The 20,527-nt window shown below is 39.2% G+C and overlaps 1 protein-coding gene across 1 annotated transcript in view; it reads left to right on the top strand.

The window, feature by feature from the left end:
• Positions 1 to 843: 843 nt before the first annotated feature.
• LOC115005230 (PEX5-related protein-like) overlaps positions 844 to 20,527 on the top strand; it is a 25,030-nt gene continuing 5,346 nt past the window's right edge. The window contains exons 1-5 of the mRNA XM_029427013.1: positions 844 to 945; positions 7,666 to 7,780; positions 11,670 to 11,897; positions 19,392 to 19,512; positions 19,955 to 20,042. Of these exons, the coding sequence (XP_029282873.1) occupies positions 883 to 945; positions 7,666 to 7,780; positions 11,670 to 11,897; positions 19,392 to 19,512; positions 19,955 to 20,042 (615 nt within the window). The 5' untranslated portion in view covers positions 844 to 882. The remainder of the gene's footprint in view (positions 946 to 7,665; positions 7,781 to 11,669; positions 11,898 to 19,391; positions 19,513 to 19,954; positions 20,043 to 20,527) is intronic.

Below are 20,527 nucleotides of genomic sequence, written 5' to 3'. Positions count from 1 at the left end.
TGTTTTGGAACTCGACCTGTCTGTTAAACTAAGTGATTACACAGAAACACTGTCCATGAGTAATCCAGAACAAGACATTGTTGAAAATAATAATTATCATATTGTTAAATTTATTCATTTAAAGCAGTCCTCAATTATTTGTCTAAAACAAATTAGGAAGTTAGCGTTAGATGGCTAGCCTGATAGCTAACAATGAAAATAAACTCTGCAATATCTAAAACTATTTAAAAAAGACTGAACTTGCTTTGCATTTGTACTGCTGTCCTTCACCAGACCATCAATACAATTCCTACATTTATCATAATATTATTTGTATTATTATTATTATTATTATTATTATTATTATACTTTACCTGGAATAATGTTTTGAATAAGACATTTTTTGATTTGTCCTAAAACTAAGAATAAATGTTGTGAAAATGTAGTAGAAATCATTACATTATATTTCCTCCTACATGTAGACAATATGTTCTAACACTTTGTTTTAAAACTAATTATATCGAAACTGCTTGTGTTCATTTCTTCTTTTCATGTTTTGCAAGATGGAGCCTTGTAATAAAGCAGAAAGTGAGTTCTTAGGGTTAGAAGGTACCTCCTAATGTAAAAAACATTTACACATTTGATAGTTAGACTTTGATATGTTACATGTGTGTATATATATAGTACAGTTGGGGTGTCTGCCGTGTTCAGACTTACACATTTTATTTTTGCTATTTGAAATGCAACAACTAACATCTGAACTCTGCTCAGAAGGCAGATGAATTTATTATATATGTGAACATTATGCTTCCACGTGGCGGTGTGTCTCTGGATGTGGTTAGCGTGTGAGTGATCAACCTGCCGATCTGCCTGTTGTAGGGGAAAGGGGAAAGGGTCGTTGCCATGTTGCTGAAGGAGCTTCCTGCGCCCTCAGAAGGAAACCCCCTCCTCACGGTGACAACCAAGGTTGGCATGACGACCTCAGAGATTAATTTTTGTTCTTTTTATTTCTGTATTTTTTATTCTTGCTTGTTTGCTTGAACCTGAAACCTGCAGCTTCATGTTCAGTTTCATTATTAAGTGATAAATAGAAATAATCCACGCAGCTGTGGTCAAACTGTTTTATTTATTTATCTACAGTCGATCTATCTACCCGGACTTTTATTTTGAAATCTGTAGACCAAAGTGACTTTAAAACCCGACGTAAGAATTATTCAAAGTAGTAAAACATTGTGCTTCTTATAATATTATTTTCTATGAATTTTAATCTTTAAAAAACTACAATGATGGCGGCATTACAACATGAGGTGTGAGCGGCACATTTAACATGTACGTGGCAAATAGAACAGTAGAAAATTAAATAAAGTTTAACATGAAACTAAAGACTAAACTAGCTAATGTAATTAATCATCAATTAATGCATCCATAAAATACATTACAAAACATCCAGTTAAACAATGAAATAATATCTGAATAAAACACGTTTCATCATTTATCTCCAATTATTATGAGAGGTGCTAACATGCTAACAGGAAGTGGTTGACACACTTCCTGGGCGTGTCTATAAGGACCACGGTGCATGTTGTAATTAATCTGCTCGTGTTTAATATTCTGTTTCTTGTACTTCTTAAATAATCTACTTTTCTTTCTGTCCTTCGGTTGTATCGGACCTCCCATCTGAAGTCTGTGGAAGTGAGCAGTATGAAGCATGACGTCAGATCTGAGTCTTTTAGTGGACAGTCGTGCTGTCGTGCTCTTTCACAGGATTAAAAACAAGCATATTCCAGTTGACATGTGGATGTACACGGCCATGTGAATTAGGATTAGGAGGCCAGACACACACAGATCTGTGATCAGATTAAATCAGGCCTCAGATTGAAACACTGAATTACAGGTTTCACGTTGTCCTATGTTTCCCAGAATGCCTTTTCGCAACTCACACAAGTTTGACCACGTGATCATTTGTTTATTCCCGTAGCAGTGAACGCATTAAAAGAAACAGAAATAATTCATGATGGTTTGTAAAAAATCATGTTTGTCAGGTCTGCAAGACGACAAGCAAACAACTCTTAAAATGCTTGTTTTCTGAATGGAGTTTGGTTGATCAGGGCTAAGCTAACATTGTAGCTGTTCTATCATCTAAATGAGGCCTCAATATGTTTAAAAGGGCATCAAGGTGAAACAGGTTTTATTTCTCTGCAGCTCCATGATGCTGTCAGAGCTTCTAATGACAGTCTGAGCCGTCAGTGCACACACACTTTTGTGGACGTACACTGATGAAGGATTACACTGCAGCGCTCTCTCTCTCAATGTTTAATTCCGAGCCACCTGCTCACTCCTGTGGAAGCCTGTCAGTCAGTTCATTAGATCAGCTGAAGCTCTGAGAGCCGGACTAAATATTTCTGCTATTTTATAATCTTCACGTGGAGCTCAGATATGTGTTTCCTGTGGCACTGGGGGCTGAACACTCCGTGGACCGTTACGTCTTCATAGTTTGTATGTTGGCTTGTGGCGGCAGAGACGAGGGAACGACTTGTGTTTTTGTTTCCGCACCGATATAGTGCTGCTTCCTGGGAGGGGAGCGTGCAGCGGATACGGCCGGCATGTATCCGAGCAGAGAGATCATCTGTGAACAGAAAGTTTGATGAACCTCGTTTCTGCCACGTGCAGAGATCTCGACTGTAACATCTCCAGTCAGCAGCTGTTCTTCTTCTCTCTGTACTGAGCAGACTGCACTGACTCACTATCACCTCTAGAGGAACACGTGGTATTATGGCCTGGACGCAGCGCAGCTAGCTGTTAGCATGCTAACTCCAGAAGATATCTCTGCAACACAGACGTGTTTAACATCAACACTGTTCCCTCTTCACACTGTTGATGTTAGTTCATGTTTTAATGTTTTAACTTTAAATTCTGCCGTATCTTACACACTGAACCTTTATTAGAGCAGGCATAAGACCTTTTTGCGGTCAAATACGTTTTTTAATCTGTCCATGATGAAGCCTGACAAACGTCTCTTTCTTCATTCTATCATTAAAATAGAGCAGTGACATCACTTCCTGCATGCAGCGCTTCGTGAACATGTGCTGTCATGTTTGAATAACGTTGAATACATGTGAGGAACATGAGTGACAGATGGAGCATGAGGTCGTACATGTTGTGTGGCTGCGACAGAGCTCCTTGTTTTTGTCAGCAGCAGCTCTGATGAATTAAACGTTTTAAGGAGATTGTAACGGTGAAATACACAGCAGCTGTGTTCATGAATGTAAAATGTAGAATGTAATGTGAGTCCTCTGCTGTTCTCCAGGCTTCACACAAACACAGAATGACTCTTCAAGCTTTCACCATTTTTGTGACTCATTTAGAAACATTATCTTTGTTGTGTAATGTGACGAGTGCATGTTCCACTGCGGGCTTAATTTGTATTACTAACAAGTATTCTATGATTTACTGTTTTACAACAATGTGTAGTCGAGTAACACAGTAAAGAAACACAGTAGAGGACAGTAAAGAAATGAAGTAGAGTACAGTAAAGAAACACAGTAGAGTACAGTAAAGAAACACAGTAGAGTACAGTAAAGAAACACAGTAGAGTATAGTAAAGAAACACAGTAGAGGACAGTAAATAAACACAGTAGAGTACAGTAAAGAAACGCAGTAGAGTACAGTAAAGAAACACAGTTGAGTACAGTAAAGAAACGCAGTAGAGGACAGTAAAGAAATGAAGTAGAGTATAGTAAAGAAACACAGAAGAGGACAGTAAAGAAACACAGTAGAGGACAGTAAAGAAACACAGTAGAGGACAGTAAAGAAACGCAGTAGAGTACAGTAAAGAAACAAAGTAGAGTATAGTAAAGAAACGCAGTAAAGTACAGTAAAGAAACAAAGTAGAGTATAGTAAAGAAACGCAGTAGAGTACAGTAAAGAAACACAGTATAGTATAGTAAAGAAACACAGTAGAGTACAGTAAAGAAACACAGTAGAGGACAGTAAAGAAACACAGTAGAGGACAGTAAAGAAACGCAGTAGAGTACAGTAAAGAAACACCGTAGAGTATAATAAAGAAACACAGTAGAGTATAGTAAAGAAACACAGTAGAGTACAGTAAAGAACACAGTAGAGTACAGTAAAGAAACGCAGTAGAGTACAGTAAAGAAACAAAGTAGAGTATAATAAAGAAACACAGTAGAGTATAGTAAAGAAACACAGTAGAGTACAGTAAAGAACACAGTAGAGTACAGTAAAGAAACGCAGTAGAGTACAGTAAAGAAACACAGTAGAGTATAGTAAAGAAACACAGTAGAGTATAGTAAAGAAACACAGTAGAGTATGGTAAAGAAACAGAGTAGAGTACAGTAAAGAAACACAGTAGAGTACAGTAAAGAAACACAGTAGAGTACAGTAAAGAAACACAGTAGAGTACAGTAAAGAAACGCAGTAGAGGACAGTAAAGAAATGAAGTAGAGTATAGTAAAGAAACACAGAAGAGGACAGTAAAGAAACACAGTAGAGGACAGTAAAGAAACACAGTAGAGGACAGTAAAGAAACACAGAAGAGGACAGTAAAGAAACACAGTAGAGTATAGTAAAGAAACACAGTAGAGTACAGTAAAGAAACGCAGTAGAGTACAGTAAAGAAACGCAGTAGAGGACAGTAAAGAAATGAAATAGAGTATAGTAAAGAAACACAGAAGAGGACAGTAAAGAAACACAGTAGAGGACAGTAAAGAAACACAGTAGAGGACAGTAAAGAAACACAGTAGAGTATAGTAAAGAAACACAGTAGAGTACAGTAAAGAAACACAGTAGAGTACAGTAAAGAAACACAGTAGAGGACAGTAAAGAAACACAGGAGAGGACAGTAAAGAAACACAGTAGAGGACAGTAAAGAAACACAGTAGAGGACAGTAAAGAAACACAGGAGAGGACAGTAAAGAAACACAGTAGAGGACAGTAAAGAAACACAGGAGAGGACAGTAAAGAAACACAGAGGACAGTAAAGAAACACAGTAGAGGACAGTAAAGAAACACAGAGGACAGTAAAGAAACACAGAGGACAGTAAAGAAACACAGTAGAGGACAGTAAAGAAACACAGTAGAGGACAGTAAAGAAACACAGTAGAGGACAGTAAAGAAACACAGAGGACAGTAAAGAAACACAGTAGAGTATAGTAAAGAAACACAGAGGACAGTAAATAAACACAATAGAGGACAGTAAAGAAACACAGAGGACAGTAAAGAAACACAGTAGAGTACAGTAAAGAAACACAGAGGACAGTAAAGAAACACAGTAGAGGACAGTAAAGAAACACAGAGGACAGTAAAGAAACACAGAGGACAGTAAAGAAACACAGTAGAGTACAGTAAAGAAACACAGTAGAGGACAGTAAAGAAACACAGTAGAGGACAGTAAAGAAACACAGTAGAGTATAGTAAAGAAACACAGTAGAGGACAGTAAAGAAACACAGTAGAGTACAGTAAAGAAACACAGTAGAGGACAGTAAAGAAACACAGTAGAGGACAGTAAAGAAACACCCTAGAGTACAGTAAAGAAACACAGTAGAGGATAGTAAAGAAACACAGTATAGTATAGTAAAGAAACGCAGTAGAGTACAGTAAAGAAACAAAGTAGAGTATAGTAAAGAAACACAGTAGAGGACAGTAAAGAAACACAGTAGAGGACAGTAAAGAAACACAGAGGACAGTAAAGAAACACAGTAGAGTATAGTAAAGAAACACAGAGGACAGTAAATAAACACAGTAGAGGACAGTAAAGAAACACAGAGGATAGTAAAGAAACACAGTAGAGTACAGTAAAGAAACACAGAGGACAGTAAAGAAACACAGTAGAGGACAGTAAAGAAACACAGAGGACAGTAAAGAAACACAGAGGACATTAAAGAAACACAGTAGAGTACAGTAAAGAAACACAGTAGAGGACAGTAAAGAAACACAGTAGAGTATAGTAAAGAAACACAGTAGAGGACAGTAAAGAAACACAGTAGAGTACAGTAAAGAAACACAGTAGAGGACAGTAAAGAAACACAGTAGAGGACAGTAAAGAAACACCCTAGAGTACAGTAAAGAAACACAGTAGAGGATAGTAAAGAAACGCAGTAGAGTATAGTAAAGAAACGCAGTAGAGTACAGTAAAGAAACAAAGTAGAGTATAGTAAAGAAACACAGTAGAGTACAGTAAAGAAACACAGTAGAGTACAGTAAAGAAACACAGTAGAGTACAGTAAAGAAACGCAGTAGAGTACAGTAAAGAAACACCGTAGAGTATAGTAAAGAAACACAGTAGAGTACAGTAAAGAAACACAGTAGAGGACAGTAAAGAAACAAAGTAGAGTACAGTAAAGAAACACAGTAGAGGACAGTAAAGAAACACAGAGGACAGTAAAGAAACACAGTAGAGTATAGTAAAGAAACACAGTAGAGTACAGTAAAGAAACACAGTAGAGTACAGTAAAGAAACACAGTAGAGGACAGTAAAGAAACACAGTAGAGTATAGTAAAGAAACACAGTAGAGTACAGTAAAGAAATACAGTAGAGTATAGTAAAGAAACACAGTAGAGTATAGTAAAGAAACACAGTAGAGTACAGTAAAGAAACACAGTAGAGTATAGTAAAGAAACACAGTAGAGTACAGTAAAGAAACACAGTAGAGTACAGTAAAGAAACACCATAGAGTATAGTAAAGAAAGGCAGTAGAGTACAGTAAAGAAACAAAGTAGAGTATAGTAAAGAAACACAGTAGAGTATAGTAAAGAAACACAGTAGAGTACAGTAAAGAAACACAGAGGACAGTAAAGAAACACAGTAGAGTATAGTAAAGAAACACAGTAGAGTACAGTAAAGAAACACAGTAGAGGACAGTAAAGAAACACAGTAGAGTACAATAAAGAAACGCAGTAGAGTACAGTAAAGAAACGCAATAAAGGACTGTAAAGAAACGCAGTAGAGGACAGTAAAGAAACACAGTAGAGTATAGTAAAGAAACACAGTAGAGTACAGTAAAGAAACACAGTTGAGTACAGTAAAGAAACACAGTAGAGTAAAGTAAAGAAACACAGTAGAGTACAGTAAAGAAACAATAGTAGAGTACAGTAAAGAAACACAGTAGAGTAAAGTAAAGAAACACAGTAGAGTAAAGTAAAGAAACACAGTAGAGTACAGTAAAGAAACAATAGTAGAGTACAGTAAAGAAACACAGTAGAGTACAGTAAAGAAACACAGTAGAGAAACACAGTAGAGTACAGTAAAGAAACACAGTAGAGTACAGTAAAGAAAAGCAGTAGAGGACAGTAAAGAACACAGTCGAGTACATTAAAGAAACACAGTAGAGGACAGTAAAGAAAAGCAGTAGAGGACAGTAAAGAAACACAGTAGAGTACAGTAAAGAAACACAGTAGAGTACAGTAAAGAAACACAGTAGAGTACAGTAAAGAAAAGCAGTAGAGGACAGTAAAGAAACACAGTAGAGTACATTAAAGAAACACAGTCGAGTACATTAAAGAAACACAGTAGAGTACATTAAAGAAACACAGTAGAGTACAGTAAAGAAACACAGTAGAGTACAGTAAAGAAACGCAGTAGAGGACAGTAAAGAAACACAGTTGAGTACAGTAAAGAAAAGCAGTAGAGGACAGTAAAGTGTCTCTCTGGTGTTTCTGGTCTCCAGCTGGTTCGGGAGCAGCAGGAGAGTCGACCGTTGCTGAGTCCCTCCATTGATGACTTCCTGTCGGAGATCCGGAGCGACGCCCCGTCCTCCCGCCCCCTCACCTCCAACACAGCAGGTAGAGTCCCCCTCCTTATCACCTCTGTCTCCCCCGTCCTCCACAGCTCAGCAGGGCTCCTCTTTATCCCTTCAACATGCTCAGCTCGCTGTTTTGGAAGTATCAGAATCACCACCAGCTGCAGACATCTTGGTACTCAAAGCGCCGCTGCCAGAATAATTCTAATTCTAATTGGAGCAAAAATAATCAATATCAATATCCAACTGTAGCTTCAGTACACTGTGCGTTTGGGAATTGATTTTAAGATTTGAATCATCACTAATTATCACTGCCCCGAGTATGTTATTCAATATCTAACCGTATACAGGACTGTCTCAGAAAATTAGAATATTGTGATAAAGTTCTTTATTTTCTGTAATGCAATTAAAAAAACAAAAATGTCATACATTCTGGATTCATTACAAATCAACTGAAATATTGCAAGCCTTTTATTATTTTAATATTGCTGATTATGGCATACAGCTTAAGAAAACTCAAATATCCTATCTCTAAATATTAGAATATCATGAAAAAGTATACTAGTAGGGTGTTCAACGAATCACTTGAATCGTCTAATTAACTCGAAACACCTGCAAGGGTTTCCTGAGCCTTGAAAAACACTCAGCTTGGTTCAGTAAACTAAATCACAAGTATGGGGAAGACTGCTGATCTGACTGCTGTCCAGAGGACCATCATTGACACCCTCCATCAGGAGGGTAAGACACAAAAAGAAATGTCTCAAAGAGCAAGCTGTTCACAGAGTGCAGTTTCAAAGCACATCCACAAAAGGTCTGTTGGAAGGGGGAAATGTGGCAGGAAACGCTGCACAATCAAGAGAGATGACCGCAGCCTTAACAGCATTGTGAAGAAGAGTCGCTTCCAGAATTTGGGGGAGCTTCAAAGACAGTGGACTGAAGCTGGAGTCCAGGTATCAAAAGCCACTGTTCACAGACGTGTCCGGGAAATGGGCTACAATAGCCGTATTCCCATGGTCAAGCCACTTCTGAACTCAAGACAACGGAAGAAGCGTCTGACTTGGGCTATGGAAAAGAAGCACTGGACAGTTGCAGAGTGGTCCAAAGTCCTCTTTTCAGACGAAAGCAAGTTTTGTATTTCATTTGGAAGTCAAGGCGCCAGAGTCTGGAGAAAGGCTGGAGAGGAACAAAATCCAAGTTGCTTGAAATCCAGTGTGAAGTTCCCACAGTCAGCGATGGTTTGGGGAGCCATGTCAGCTGCTGCTGGTGTTGGTCCACTGTGTTTCATCAAGCCCAGAGTAAATGCAGCTGTGTACCAAGAGATTTTAGAGCACTACATGCTTCCGTCTGCTGAAAAGCTCTATGGAGATGAGGAATTCATTTTCCAGCATGATCTGGCACCTGCCCACAGTGCCAAAACCACCAGTAACTGGTGTACTGACCATGGCATTACTGTCCTCGATTGGCCTGCCAATTCCCCTGACCTGAACCCCATAGAGAATATGTGGGGTATTGTGAAGAAGAAGCTGAAAGACACTAGACCCAACAATGCTAATGAGCTAAAGGCCGCTATTGAAGCATCCTGGGCATCCATAACACCTCAGCAATGCCACAGGCTGATTGCCTCCATGCCACGCCGCATTGATGCAGTAATCCGTGCAAAAGGATTCCCAACCAAGTACTGAGTGCATTAATGGACATTTTCAAATGTTTGATTTTGTTTTGCTGTTATAAATCTTTTTTTTTACTTGGTCTGAGGAACTATTCTAATTTTTTGAGATAGGATTTTTGAGTTTTCTTAAGCTGTAAGCCATAATCAGCAATATTAAAATAATAAAAGGCTTGCAATATTTCAGTTGATTTGTAATGAATCCAGAATGCATGACATTTTTGTTTTTTTAATTGCATTACAGAAAATAAAGAACTTTATCACAATATTCTAATTTTCTGAGACAGTCCTGTATAAGTGTCATCTGAAATCCTCCTGTGTGTCCCCTTTTACTGGGGGTTCATTTCTGACCCGATTGATGAGCAGCACGACTCGTTCTACAGTCAGGACCGATCATGGCCCGATCAGCTGCTCCAGACCGGCCGTCCGAGATGTCAGTCAGACTCTCGCACTGTTGAAGCAGAGCCACGAGTCGATTCCTGCGCTAGTAAACAAACTTCTTCTCGCCTCAGAGCTTTCAAACTTTATTTATACAGGTAAAATGTCATTGAGACACAGGGTCTCATTCTCAAGAGAGACCTGATCAGATGGTAACAGCACCATACAAAGTCACAGACAGACAAGAGGCAACAGTCAAATAAAACATCATAAATGGGAGATGTTGTCTCTGACAGTTTGTTAACTTCACCTCCCGGAGAAGTGCGTGAGGTTAACGGCACTAAGATGATTCCGGTGAAACTAGATCATATTTTATGTAGAAAATGTTTTCTGCTCCTCCGGCTGCTCTGCAACGACTCTCCATGATTTACGTTTCCTGATGTACGGAAAGCTTTACTTGCTGCTAAAGCAGCTAACCGCTAGCTGCTGCCAGTTAGTTAGCCGTTAGCTCAGTTAGTTAGTCGTTAGCTCAGTGAGCTCGCAGCACCGGGGGAGTTTTGCTGTTTAAATGTCTTTAACTTACAACATCTGGTTCTTAAAGACTACAAGACTACAAGATCACAAAGCTGTCGACTTGCTAATTGTTGATTATGAATAATGTAATAAACGTGTAAACGCACGTGTAACGTTCCTGCTGTTTATATACTCCAGTGCTGTGTATGTTTAATAATCATTTCTATTGTTTTATTATTTTAGCATCTTATCGAATACTTATACTTACTTATTTTTACCTTTTTATTTTGCTCTTATTTTATTGTCATTTTATTGGATTGTGTTTTTAGGTCCAGGCAGCATTTAGATTCTGTAATACAATGTTTTATTATCATCTCTCTTACAGACATAATGCACAATAATAACATCATAACATAACATCAGATATGATGTTATAGCTATAATAAAGAACTCCTCCTTCTTCTTCTATGTCTTTGTGTCTTTTCTCTGTCTGAACTTTTTATTCTTCCTCCGTCCTTCTCTTCTTCTTCTGTTTTCTCCCAAATCTGTCTCTTCCTGTCCTCGTCTAACTTTGTGTCCTTGGCTGTCCTGCTTCCTGCGCTGTGCCCATCTGTCACCTCCGACTCAGCAGGTACCCCCCCCCCCCCCCATTAATGAGCACCTGTGACCTGCTCCGTCCTCTTCACATTCATTATCTCAAACAGACTCTGTTCACTGAAGTCATCCGTCCGGTTCAAACTGTGATCGTGTTTCAGAGTTTGAAGATGACGTGTAAAGGTCACCGTGAGGAAAGCATAGAAAACATTATTGTTTACTTAAAGTCAACATGTAATTTAGAGATTTATTGATTAAAAGCTCACTTTCACTTCTGACTGCAGGTTTATGTCCATTATAATCTTATTCAAGCCGTACACATGTATTACCTCCATCAGCAGAGTTTCATCAGATGGTTGTACATGTTAAAGTTGGAACTTTGTGCACTAAGAAAGGCGCCGTGAGTAATGATACATGAAAGCAGAGCAAAGCTGAGACAAAAGGAACATTTATTCATGATAAACCTGCACAAATAAACACTTTGTACTAAAAGGTTTTTCTCAATTTCTCAGTGACTTGAAGAAAAACAAGTTCAAGTTGTATAAAAATAGAAATGCTGCCTGGTACATAAATACAATTGGCAGCGTTAGGCTTACCAAAAATAAATTGTGCACAAACTAACATGTATTTAATGCTTGACACAACTTTGACTTACTGTCCATCAGGAGCAAAATCCAGCTGCTTGTGGAATAATCAACTTTTGGAAGTTATGAATCAATTCAGAATCTTGATCCATATTTTCCCCTCAGCTGACTTTACCCTCCGTCCTGTCGTCCTGCAGTTCTGTCCACAGCTCTGGACTTGGTGGACCTCAGTGAGCCGGGGCAGAGCAGCGGGGGCAGTAATAGTGGCAGTAGCAAGGAGCAGAGGAGAAGTCCTCTGAGGAGGAAGGGCAGCTCCAGGAGCCCTCGACGCCGGGCGAGACCTGACGAGACGGAGCTAATCCAGGTGGAGGTGGAGCACCGGCCTGCCAGCCCCAGAACACCGGAGAAGATCTCACTGGACTCAGGTACTGCAGACTAAAGCAACACACAGGAAGCTCCAGTGAGTCGAACATCAGCTGATCTCAGATCTCCTGCAGCTGTAATGCACACACTGACTTCAGTAAAGCACAGCACACACCCCAGTTATGGCCCTATATACATATATACATACACTCACCGGCCACTTTATTAGGTACACCTTGCAAGTACCGGGCCCTTTTTGCCTTCAGAACTGCCTTAATTCTTCGTGGCATCGACTCAACAAGGTACTGGAAACATTCCTCAGAGATGTTGGTCCATATTGATGTGATAGCATCCCGCTGTTGCTGCAGATCCATGATGCGAATCTCTCATTCCAGCACATCCCTAAGGTGCTCTATGGGTTGAGATTTGGTGACTGGAGGCCATTTGAGTTCAGTGAACTCATTGTCATGTTGAAGAAACCAGTTTGAGATGATTTGAGCTTTGTGACATTATCCTGCTGGAAGTATCCATCAGAAGGTACACTGTGGTCATCAAGGGATGGACATGCTCAACAACAATACTCAGGTAGGCTGTGGCGTTTAAACGACGTTCAACTGGTACTAAGGGGCCCAAATTATGCCAAGAAAATATCCCCCACACCATTACACCACCACCACCAGCCTGAAGCGTTGATACAAGGAGGGATGGATCCAGGCTTTCATGTTGTTTACACCAAATTCTGAGCCTACCGTCTGAATGTCGCAGCAGAAAACCAGGCAACATCTTTCAATCTTCTATTGTCCAGTTTTGTTGAGTCCAGATGTTCAGGTGGTTACGGTAAGCGCGTCATTTCCGGTTGTTAATGTTTCTGTGTTGTTGGTAGCATACTTCGGCAGCTCCAGTTTGACCCAGTTAATGTTGTTATATTCTTGATCACATCGGCTAATTACCTGTCATCTATCTAAACCTATACTTGTACTTCCTAAGCACTTACAACTCTCTCCTTATCCTCCTTCTCTTAGCGACTCTCGCTAAATCCTCAATTCTTTACGCTCCTTTCGGCTCTGCTAACGTTAGCTGCTGCAGCTCGGCAGCTAGCGATGGCATCTCCCTCTTCTGCTCTCTCCTGCTCGGTGTGTTTCATGTTTAGCTATTGCTCGGCCTCCTTTAGTGATAATGGTACGTGTATTAAATGTAGTTTATACGCAGGGTTGGAGGCGAGTTTTAGAGGGATAGATGAGCGGCTCCGCACCATGGCTAGTCAGCGGTTAGCAAGTGTAGCTGTTAGCAAGCCCCCTATAGTCGGTGCGGGTCGACCAGTGGTATCTCCTGTTAGCCGTCCCCCGGCGGGACCCGAGCAGCCGGGAGACTGGGTGACTGTCCGAAAGAAGTGTTATCAGAAGCCCACGGTTCACCACCAACCGCTTGCTGTTTCTAACAGATTCTCCCCACTCAGTGACACACCAGCTGAGAAGCCAACTCTGGTTATCGGTAGCTCAATTTTGAGATACGTTCATTTTGAGACACCAGCGACGACAGTCACGTGCATTCCGGGGGCCAGAGCGGGCGACATAGAAGCACATTTGAAACTGCTGGCTAAGGCTAAACGTAAATACAGTAAGATTGTTATTCACGTCGGCGGTAATGACACGCGATTGCGTCAATCGGAGTGTACTAAAGTTAATGTGGAGTCGGTGTGTACATTTGCCAAAACAATGTCGGACTCCGTAGTTTTCTCTGGTCCTCTGCCAAATCTTTTGAATGATGACATGTTTAGCCGCATGTCATCATTCCGTCGCTGGCTCTCACGGTGGTGTCCAGATAATGATGTGAGCTTCGTAGACAATTGGCGGACTTTCTGGGGAAGGCCTGGTCTGATTAGGAGTGACGGCATCCATCCTACTTTGGCTGGAGCAGATCTCATATCCAATAATATTACACAGTCTATTAGTGGACCTAATCCATGACAACCCAGAGTTGAGACCAGGACAAAGAGTTGTAGTCTTACACACTTCTCTGTGCTTCTTTCCGGGCAGTCACCCACTCAAATCCCCATAGTGACTGTGTCTGCCCCACGACCACTGAAACTAATCAAGTCTATGGTTAACAGAAGAGGAGTTATACATGAAAACCTAATTAAAATAAACACCACCACTGCAAAAGTGCAACTAAATCAAAAAATTAAATGTGGGCTCTTAAACATCAGATCTTTATCAACGAAAGCTGGATTGGTAAATGATTTAATATCAGATAATAAGATTGATTTATTTTGTCTCACTGAAACCTGGCTGAGACATGAAGAATATGTCAGTCTAAATGAATCTACTCCACCTGGTCATATTAATACTCACATTCCTCGAGGTACTGGCCGAGGAGGTGGAGTTGGGGCCATATTTGACTCAAACCTCTTGATCAATCCTAAGCCTAAACTAAAATATAACTCTTTTGAAAGCCTTGTTCTTACGCTCTCAAACCCAACATGGAAAACAATAAAGCCAATTTTATTTGTTACTGTGTACCGCCCTCCTGGTCCGTATTCTGAAGTTCTATCTGAACTCTCAACATTTTTATCAAATTTAGTCCTTAAAACAGATAAAGTAATTATTGTAGGTGACTTTAATATTCATGTGGATGTTGATAGTGACAGCCTTAATAATGCATTTATCTCAATATTAGATTCAATTGGGTTCAGTCAAAATGTACATGAACCAACTCACTGTTTAAACCACACTCTGGACCTTGTTCTGGGATATGGTGTTGAAATTGAAAGTTTATCAGTGTGTCCACATAATCCTCTTTTATCAGACCATTTTTTAATAACTTTTGAAGTCCTGTTACTGGACTACAAGCCAGTAGGCAAAATATCCTACGCTCGATGTTTATCTGAAAGTGCTGTGACTAAATTTAAGGAAGTGATTCCATCAGCACTTGATTCAATACCAGGACTCAATATCAATATAACAGAGGACTCCAATGCTAACTTTAGTCCCTCCCAAATTAATCATCTTGTTGATAGCGCTGCAGCCTCACTGCGAATAACACTCGACTCTGTCGCTCCTCTTAAGAAGAAGATCATAAAACAGAAAAAGAAAGCTCCATGGCTTAATTTACAAATCCGCAAACTAAAACAAAAGTCGAGAAATCTTGAAAGTAAATGGCGTTCCACTAAATTGGAAGAATCTCGTTTAGTCTGGTTAGATCATCTTAAAACGTATAAGAAGGCTCTCCGTAATGCCAGAGCAGCTTATTACTCTTCCTTAATAGAAGAAAATAAGAACAACCCCAGGTTTCTTTTCAGCACTGTAGCCAGGCTGACAGAGAGCCACAGCTCTACAGAGCCTTCTGTTCCTATATCTCTCAGTAGTGACGACTTTATGAGTTTCTTTAACGATAAAATTATAATTATTAGAGACAAAATTAATCTCCTCCTGACCTCAATTGGTAATGACTTAACTTCAACTGTTGGAATTTTAAAAACATCTGTAACTCCTGAAATATATCTAGACTGTTTTACTCCAATCAACCTTAACCAACTAACTTCAACAATCTCATCGTCTAAACCATCAACCTGTCTTTTAGACCCGATTCCAACTAAACTGTTTAAAGAAGTTTTACCCTTAATTAACACTTCGTTATTAAATATGATCAACCTGTCTTTATTATCTGGCTACGTACCAAAATCCTTTAAAGTAGCTGTAATAAAACCACTTCTTAAAAAGCCTGGTCTTGATCCAGAGATTTTAGCCAACTATAGGCCGATATCTAACCTTCCCTTTCTCGCTAAAATCCTTGAGAAAGCAGTCGCAAAACAGTTGTGTGACTTTTTACATAATAATAGTTTATTTGAGGTTTTTCAATCTGGATTTAGAGTTCATCATAGCACAGAGACGGCACTGGTGAAAGTTACCAATGACCTTCTATTGGCTTCAGACAAAGGACTCGTCTCTGTTCTTGTCTTGTTAGCCCTCAGTGCTGCTTTCGACACTGTTGATCATGACATTCTACTACAGAGACTGGAACATTGTGTTGGCATAAGAGGAACCGCACTAAGCTGGTTCAAGTCCTATTTATCTGAGCGATCTCAATTTGTACTTGTTAACGATAAATCCTCCATGACAGCCAAAGTCAGTCTCGGAGTTCCGCAGGGTTCTGTACTTGGACCGATTCTATTCACCTTATATATGCTTCCTTTGGGCAATATTATAAGGAACCACTCTATAAACTTTCATTGTTATGCGGATGATACCCAATTATATCTATCAATTAAACCAGATGAAACCAATCAATTGGCTAAACTTCAAGCATGCCTTAAGGACATAAAAACTTGGATGTCTAGCAACTTTTTGATGTTAAACACAGACAAAACTGAAGTTATTATACTTGGCCCTAAACGCCTCCGAAACGCATTTTCTAATGACATAGAAGCTCTGGATGGCATTAATTTGGCCTCCAGCACCACTGTAAGGAATCTTGGCGTCATCTTTGATCAAGATCTGTCGTTTAACTCCCACATAAAACAAATCTCAAGGACTGCCTTCTTTCATCTACGTAACATTGCAAAAATAAGACACATCCTGTCTCAAAATGATGCAGAAAAACTAGTCCATGCATTTGTTACTTCAAGGCTGGATTACTGCAACTCATTGTTATCAGGTTGTCCAAAAAAGTCGGTTAAGACTCTTCAGTTGATCCAAAATGCAGCGGCACGTGTATTGACTAGAACAAGGAAATGGGATCATATTACTCCTGTATTAGCTGCTCTGCACTGGCTCCCGGTAAAATACAGAATAGAATTCAAAATCCTTCTCCTGACTTACAAATCAATTAAAGGTCAGGCTCCAGCATATCTTAAAGATCTCATAGTACCTTATAAACCAACTAGAGCATTACGCTCCCAGACTGCAGGGTTACTTGTGGTTCCTAGAGTCTCTAAGAGTACAATGGGAGCCAGAGCCTTCAGCTATCAAGCTCCTCTCCAGTGGAACCAGCTTCCAGTTTGTGTTCGGGAGGCAGACACACTCTCCACATTTAAGAGTAGGCTAAAGACTTTCCTTTTTGATAAAGCTTATAGTTAGGGCTGGCTCAGGTTTGCCCTGGATCAGCCCCTAGTTATGCTGCTATAGGCTTAGACTGCCGGGGGACACCTCCCTGCTCTCTTCCTTCTCTCCCTCTCTCTTCTTCTCCCTCTCTTCTTCTCCCTCTCTATCTGTATGCATTTATGTAAATGTATGTTACTAACTCACCATCCGGGGTATCATCCCCGGAGTGTCTGTCTCTCATGTGGCAGGTTGCCACTGATAAAGTTTACGTCAGGATCATGAATCGTGACAGCGCCTGCTGACCTGGTCCTGCTGGACACCGGGAAGCCTTATTGACATTTTCCTGGATTCATCCAAACTTTCTATTTCTTTTTTTTTTTCCAACACAACATAATTTCTGTCAAATGTTGTATTTGTACTATGTTGTTTATCCTGTACACACGACATCTATTGCACGTCTGTCCGTCCTGGGAGAGGGATCCCTCCTCAGTTGCTCTCCCTGAGGTTTCTTCCATTTTTTCCCCTTTAATTTTGGGGTTTCTTTTAGGAAGTTTTTCCTTGTGCGATGCGAGGGTCTAAGGACAGAGGATGTTGTAACCTGTACAGTCTGTAAAGCACACTGAGACAAATGTATAATTTGTGATATTGGGCTATACAAATAAATTTGATTTGATTTGATTTGATGTGAACTGTAACTTCAGTTCCCTGTTGTTAGCTGACAGGAGTGGCACCCGGTGTAGTGTTCTGCTGCTGGAGCCCGTCTGCTTCAAGGTTCCACGTGTTGTGCGTTCAGAGATGGTCTTCTGCATTCCTTGGTTGGAACGAGTGGTTATTTGAGTTACTGTTGCCTTTCTATCATCTTGAACCAGTCTGGCCATTCTGCTCTGACCTCTGGCATCAAAAAGGCATGGCGCCCAGAGAACTGCCGCTCACTGGATGTTCTCTCTTTCGAACCGTTCACTGTAAACACGAGAGATGGTTGTGCGTGAAAATCCCAGAAGATTAGCAGTTTCTGAAATACTCAGCCCGTCTGGCACCAACAACCTGCCGCGTTCAAAGTCACTTAAATCACCTTTCCTCCCCTTTCTGATCTGTCTGAACTTCACCAGCTCGTCTTCACCACGTCCACCTTCCTACATGCATTGAGCTGCTGCCATGTGATTGGCTGATTAGATATTTGCGTTAACGAGCAGTTGAACAGGTGTACCTAATAAAGTGGCCAGTGAGTGTATAGACATATATACATATATATATATATATATATATATATATATTTTTTTTTATATTAGAAATAATGACATTTTTACATCCGCCGCCGTCAGACTGAAAACAGCTTCAGTCTGTTTTCCGCTGCTTCTCCTCATGTTGTCGTTCATTTTGTTAAAAGCTCTGAGCTCAGTCAGGCTGATTTAATCTGAGCTTTTAATGTGATGAGAATGTAACTTCCTGTTTCACCCCGAGTCTCTTATTGTTTGATGAACTTTTGATCATGAGACAATATTTAGTATCCAGCATGCTTTTCTTTAAAAAACTTTATTACAACTTGTCTTATTTTTGTAATTTATTTTCTCATTAACTTCATAGAGAAAGTGATATCAGCAGCTAACACTTTTGTTTTTTTAATTTATAATGTTTTGATTATTTTGTGTAAATGACACTTCACACACTGAAAAATAAAATGACCTGTAGCCTTTAGTATACAGAAGAAAAAAAAATGTCATCATAACAACAACAACAACAACAACAATAGTGGCTTTATGTAAACAAATGGGCGTTTAAAGGGTTAACATCTTGGTACGACCAAAACATATTTGGTCGTTATGATCAGGACTGTTGTTGGTTAAAAGATTTATCTCAGTGAAAATGGCTAATATTATTAATATTAATACTAATTAATATTATTAATATTAATACTAATTAATATGATTAATATGAATACTAATTAATATTATTCATATTAATACTAATTCATAATATTCATATTAATACTAATTAATAATATTAATACTAATACTAATTATTAATATTCATATTAATACTAATTATTAATATTCATATTAATACTAATTATTCATATTAATATTAATACGAATTATTAATATTAATACTAATTAATATTATTCATATTAATACGAATTAATAATATTCATATTAATTCTAATTCATAATATTCATATTAATACTAATTCATATTAATACTAATTAATAATATTCATATTAATACTAATTATTAATATTCATATTAATACTAATTATTTATATTTATATTAATACTAATTAATATTATTCATATTAATACTAATTAATAATATTCATGTTAATACTAATTAATATTATTAATATTAATACTAATTAATAATATTCATGTTAATACTAATTAATATTATTAATATTAATACTAATTAATATTATTAATATTAATACTGATTAATAATATTAATATTAATACTATTATTATTAAGAATAATAATAATAAAAGTAATATGAATAAATAATACGTGGTTGATGTGTTCACAGTCAGTCTGTCTTCTCCTATGGACAAATGGGACGAGGTGAACCTGGACGTGGAGGACGGAGGACGCAGGGGGAGGCAAGAGAAGCGATGCACCTCCCACCACTCCTCCAGTGAGCTGCTGTGGTAAATATGACCATGAAACATAAAACAACCACACACACACAACCACAACCACACACACACACACACACACACACAGCGGGGACGTTGAGTAACTACATGTGTTTCTGCCGCCGCTGCACGACGTGGCCTCGTTAGTGACGCCTCACAAAAGAGATCACGGCAACACTGAGAAGTGTCTCTGAGAATCTTCACCCTGATGGGAGTTTTACAGAAGCTGTGTTGTCAGTTGTGTCTCTTTTCTGTTTCATTGTTTTGAGGTCACGCTGAGGAAGGTCATTGTTTATGTATTATTGTTATTGTTTCATTAACCGGCGTCTGACAAACGGAGTATTCTGACCCCAGCAGACGACACATAGAGGATGTTTGTAACGAGCACTGCGGCCTGTAGGGGACGGTAACGCAGCGCTAACACTGATAACCGGTTTGTATTTTGTTCCTTCAGGTCTGCAGAGTTTAAAACTGATCCTCTAACAAAGAACTCCTTCGACATCCACAGCTTCGATGATCTCGACTTCACATCCTCCACACAGGTCAGCTGCCGTCTCACACTGATCTTCACACTGCGAACATTTAGAAGTGAAGAGGAGACTCTGAGCGCGGACACACAGAACATACAGAAGTTGTTTGTTCTGAACTCTTTACAAATGTGTCGTACTCCATGTAGCTTCGTTGGTGTTTTCTCCGCTTGTTTCCGTGTTTACATTTTCTACCGCCAAATGTCTGAGCAATAAGAAAGACTTCTGCTCCTTCGTACACGGCCCTCTGCAAATTAACTGTTTTATTTGGTGCGACCGAACAGAGAAAAGAAACCGAAAGGTTCCGGCGACTCGGACCAAATGTAACAACATGAAGCAAATACAGTGAGGAGTTCAGGGAGCGTGGAACTAAACATTCCCTGCAGGTTACTCAATTTGTTTTAGCAACTTATACAATCATATTCACAAGTTTGCATACAGTTAAAAAATATATATAATTATATATTATATAATTTAAGTTGAACAAAATATAAATACAA

Source organism: Cottoperca gobio, unplaced genomic scaffold (assembly GCF_900634415.1).
Source record: "Cottoperca gobio unplaced genomic scaffold, fCotGob3.1 fCotGob3_284arrow_ctg1, whole genome shotgun sequence".
Taxonomy (NCBI): Eukaryota; Metazoa; Chordata; class Actinopteri; order Perciformes; family Bovichtidae; genus Cottoperca; species Cottoperca gobio.
The sequence above is the reverse complement of the archived record's forward strand: the minus strand, read 5'-3'. Positions and strand labels throughout refer to the sequence as shown.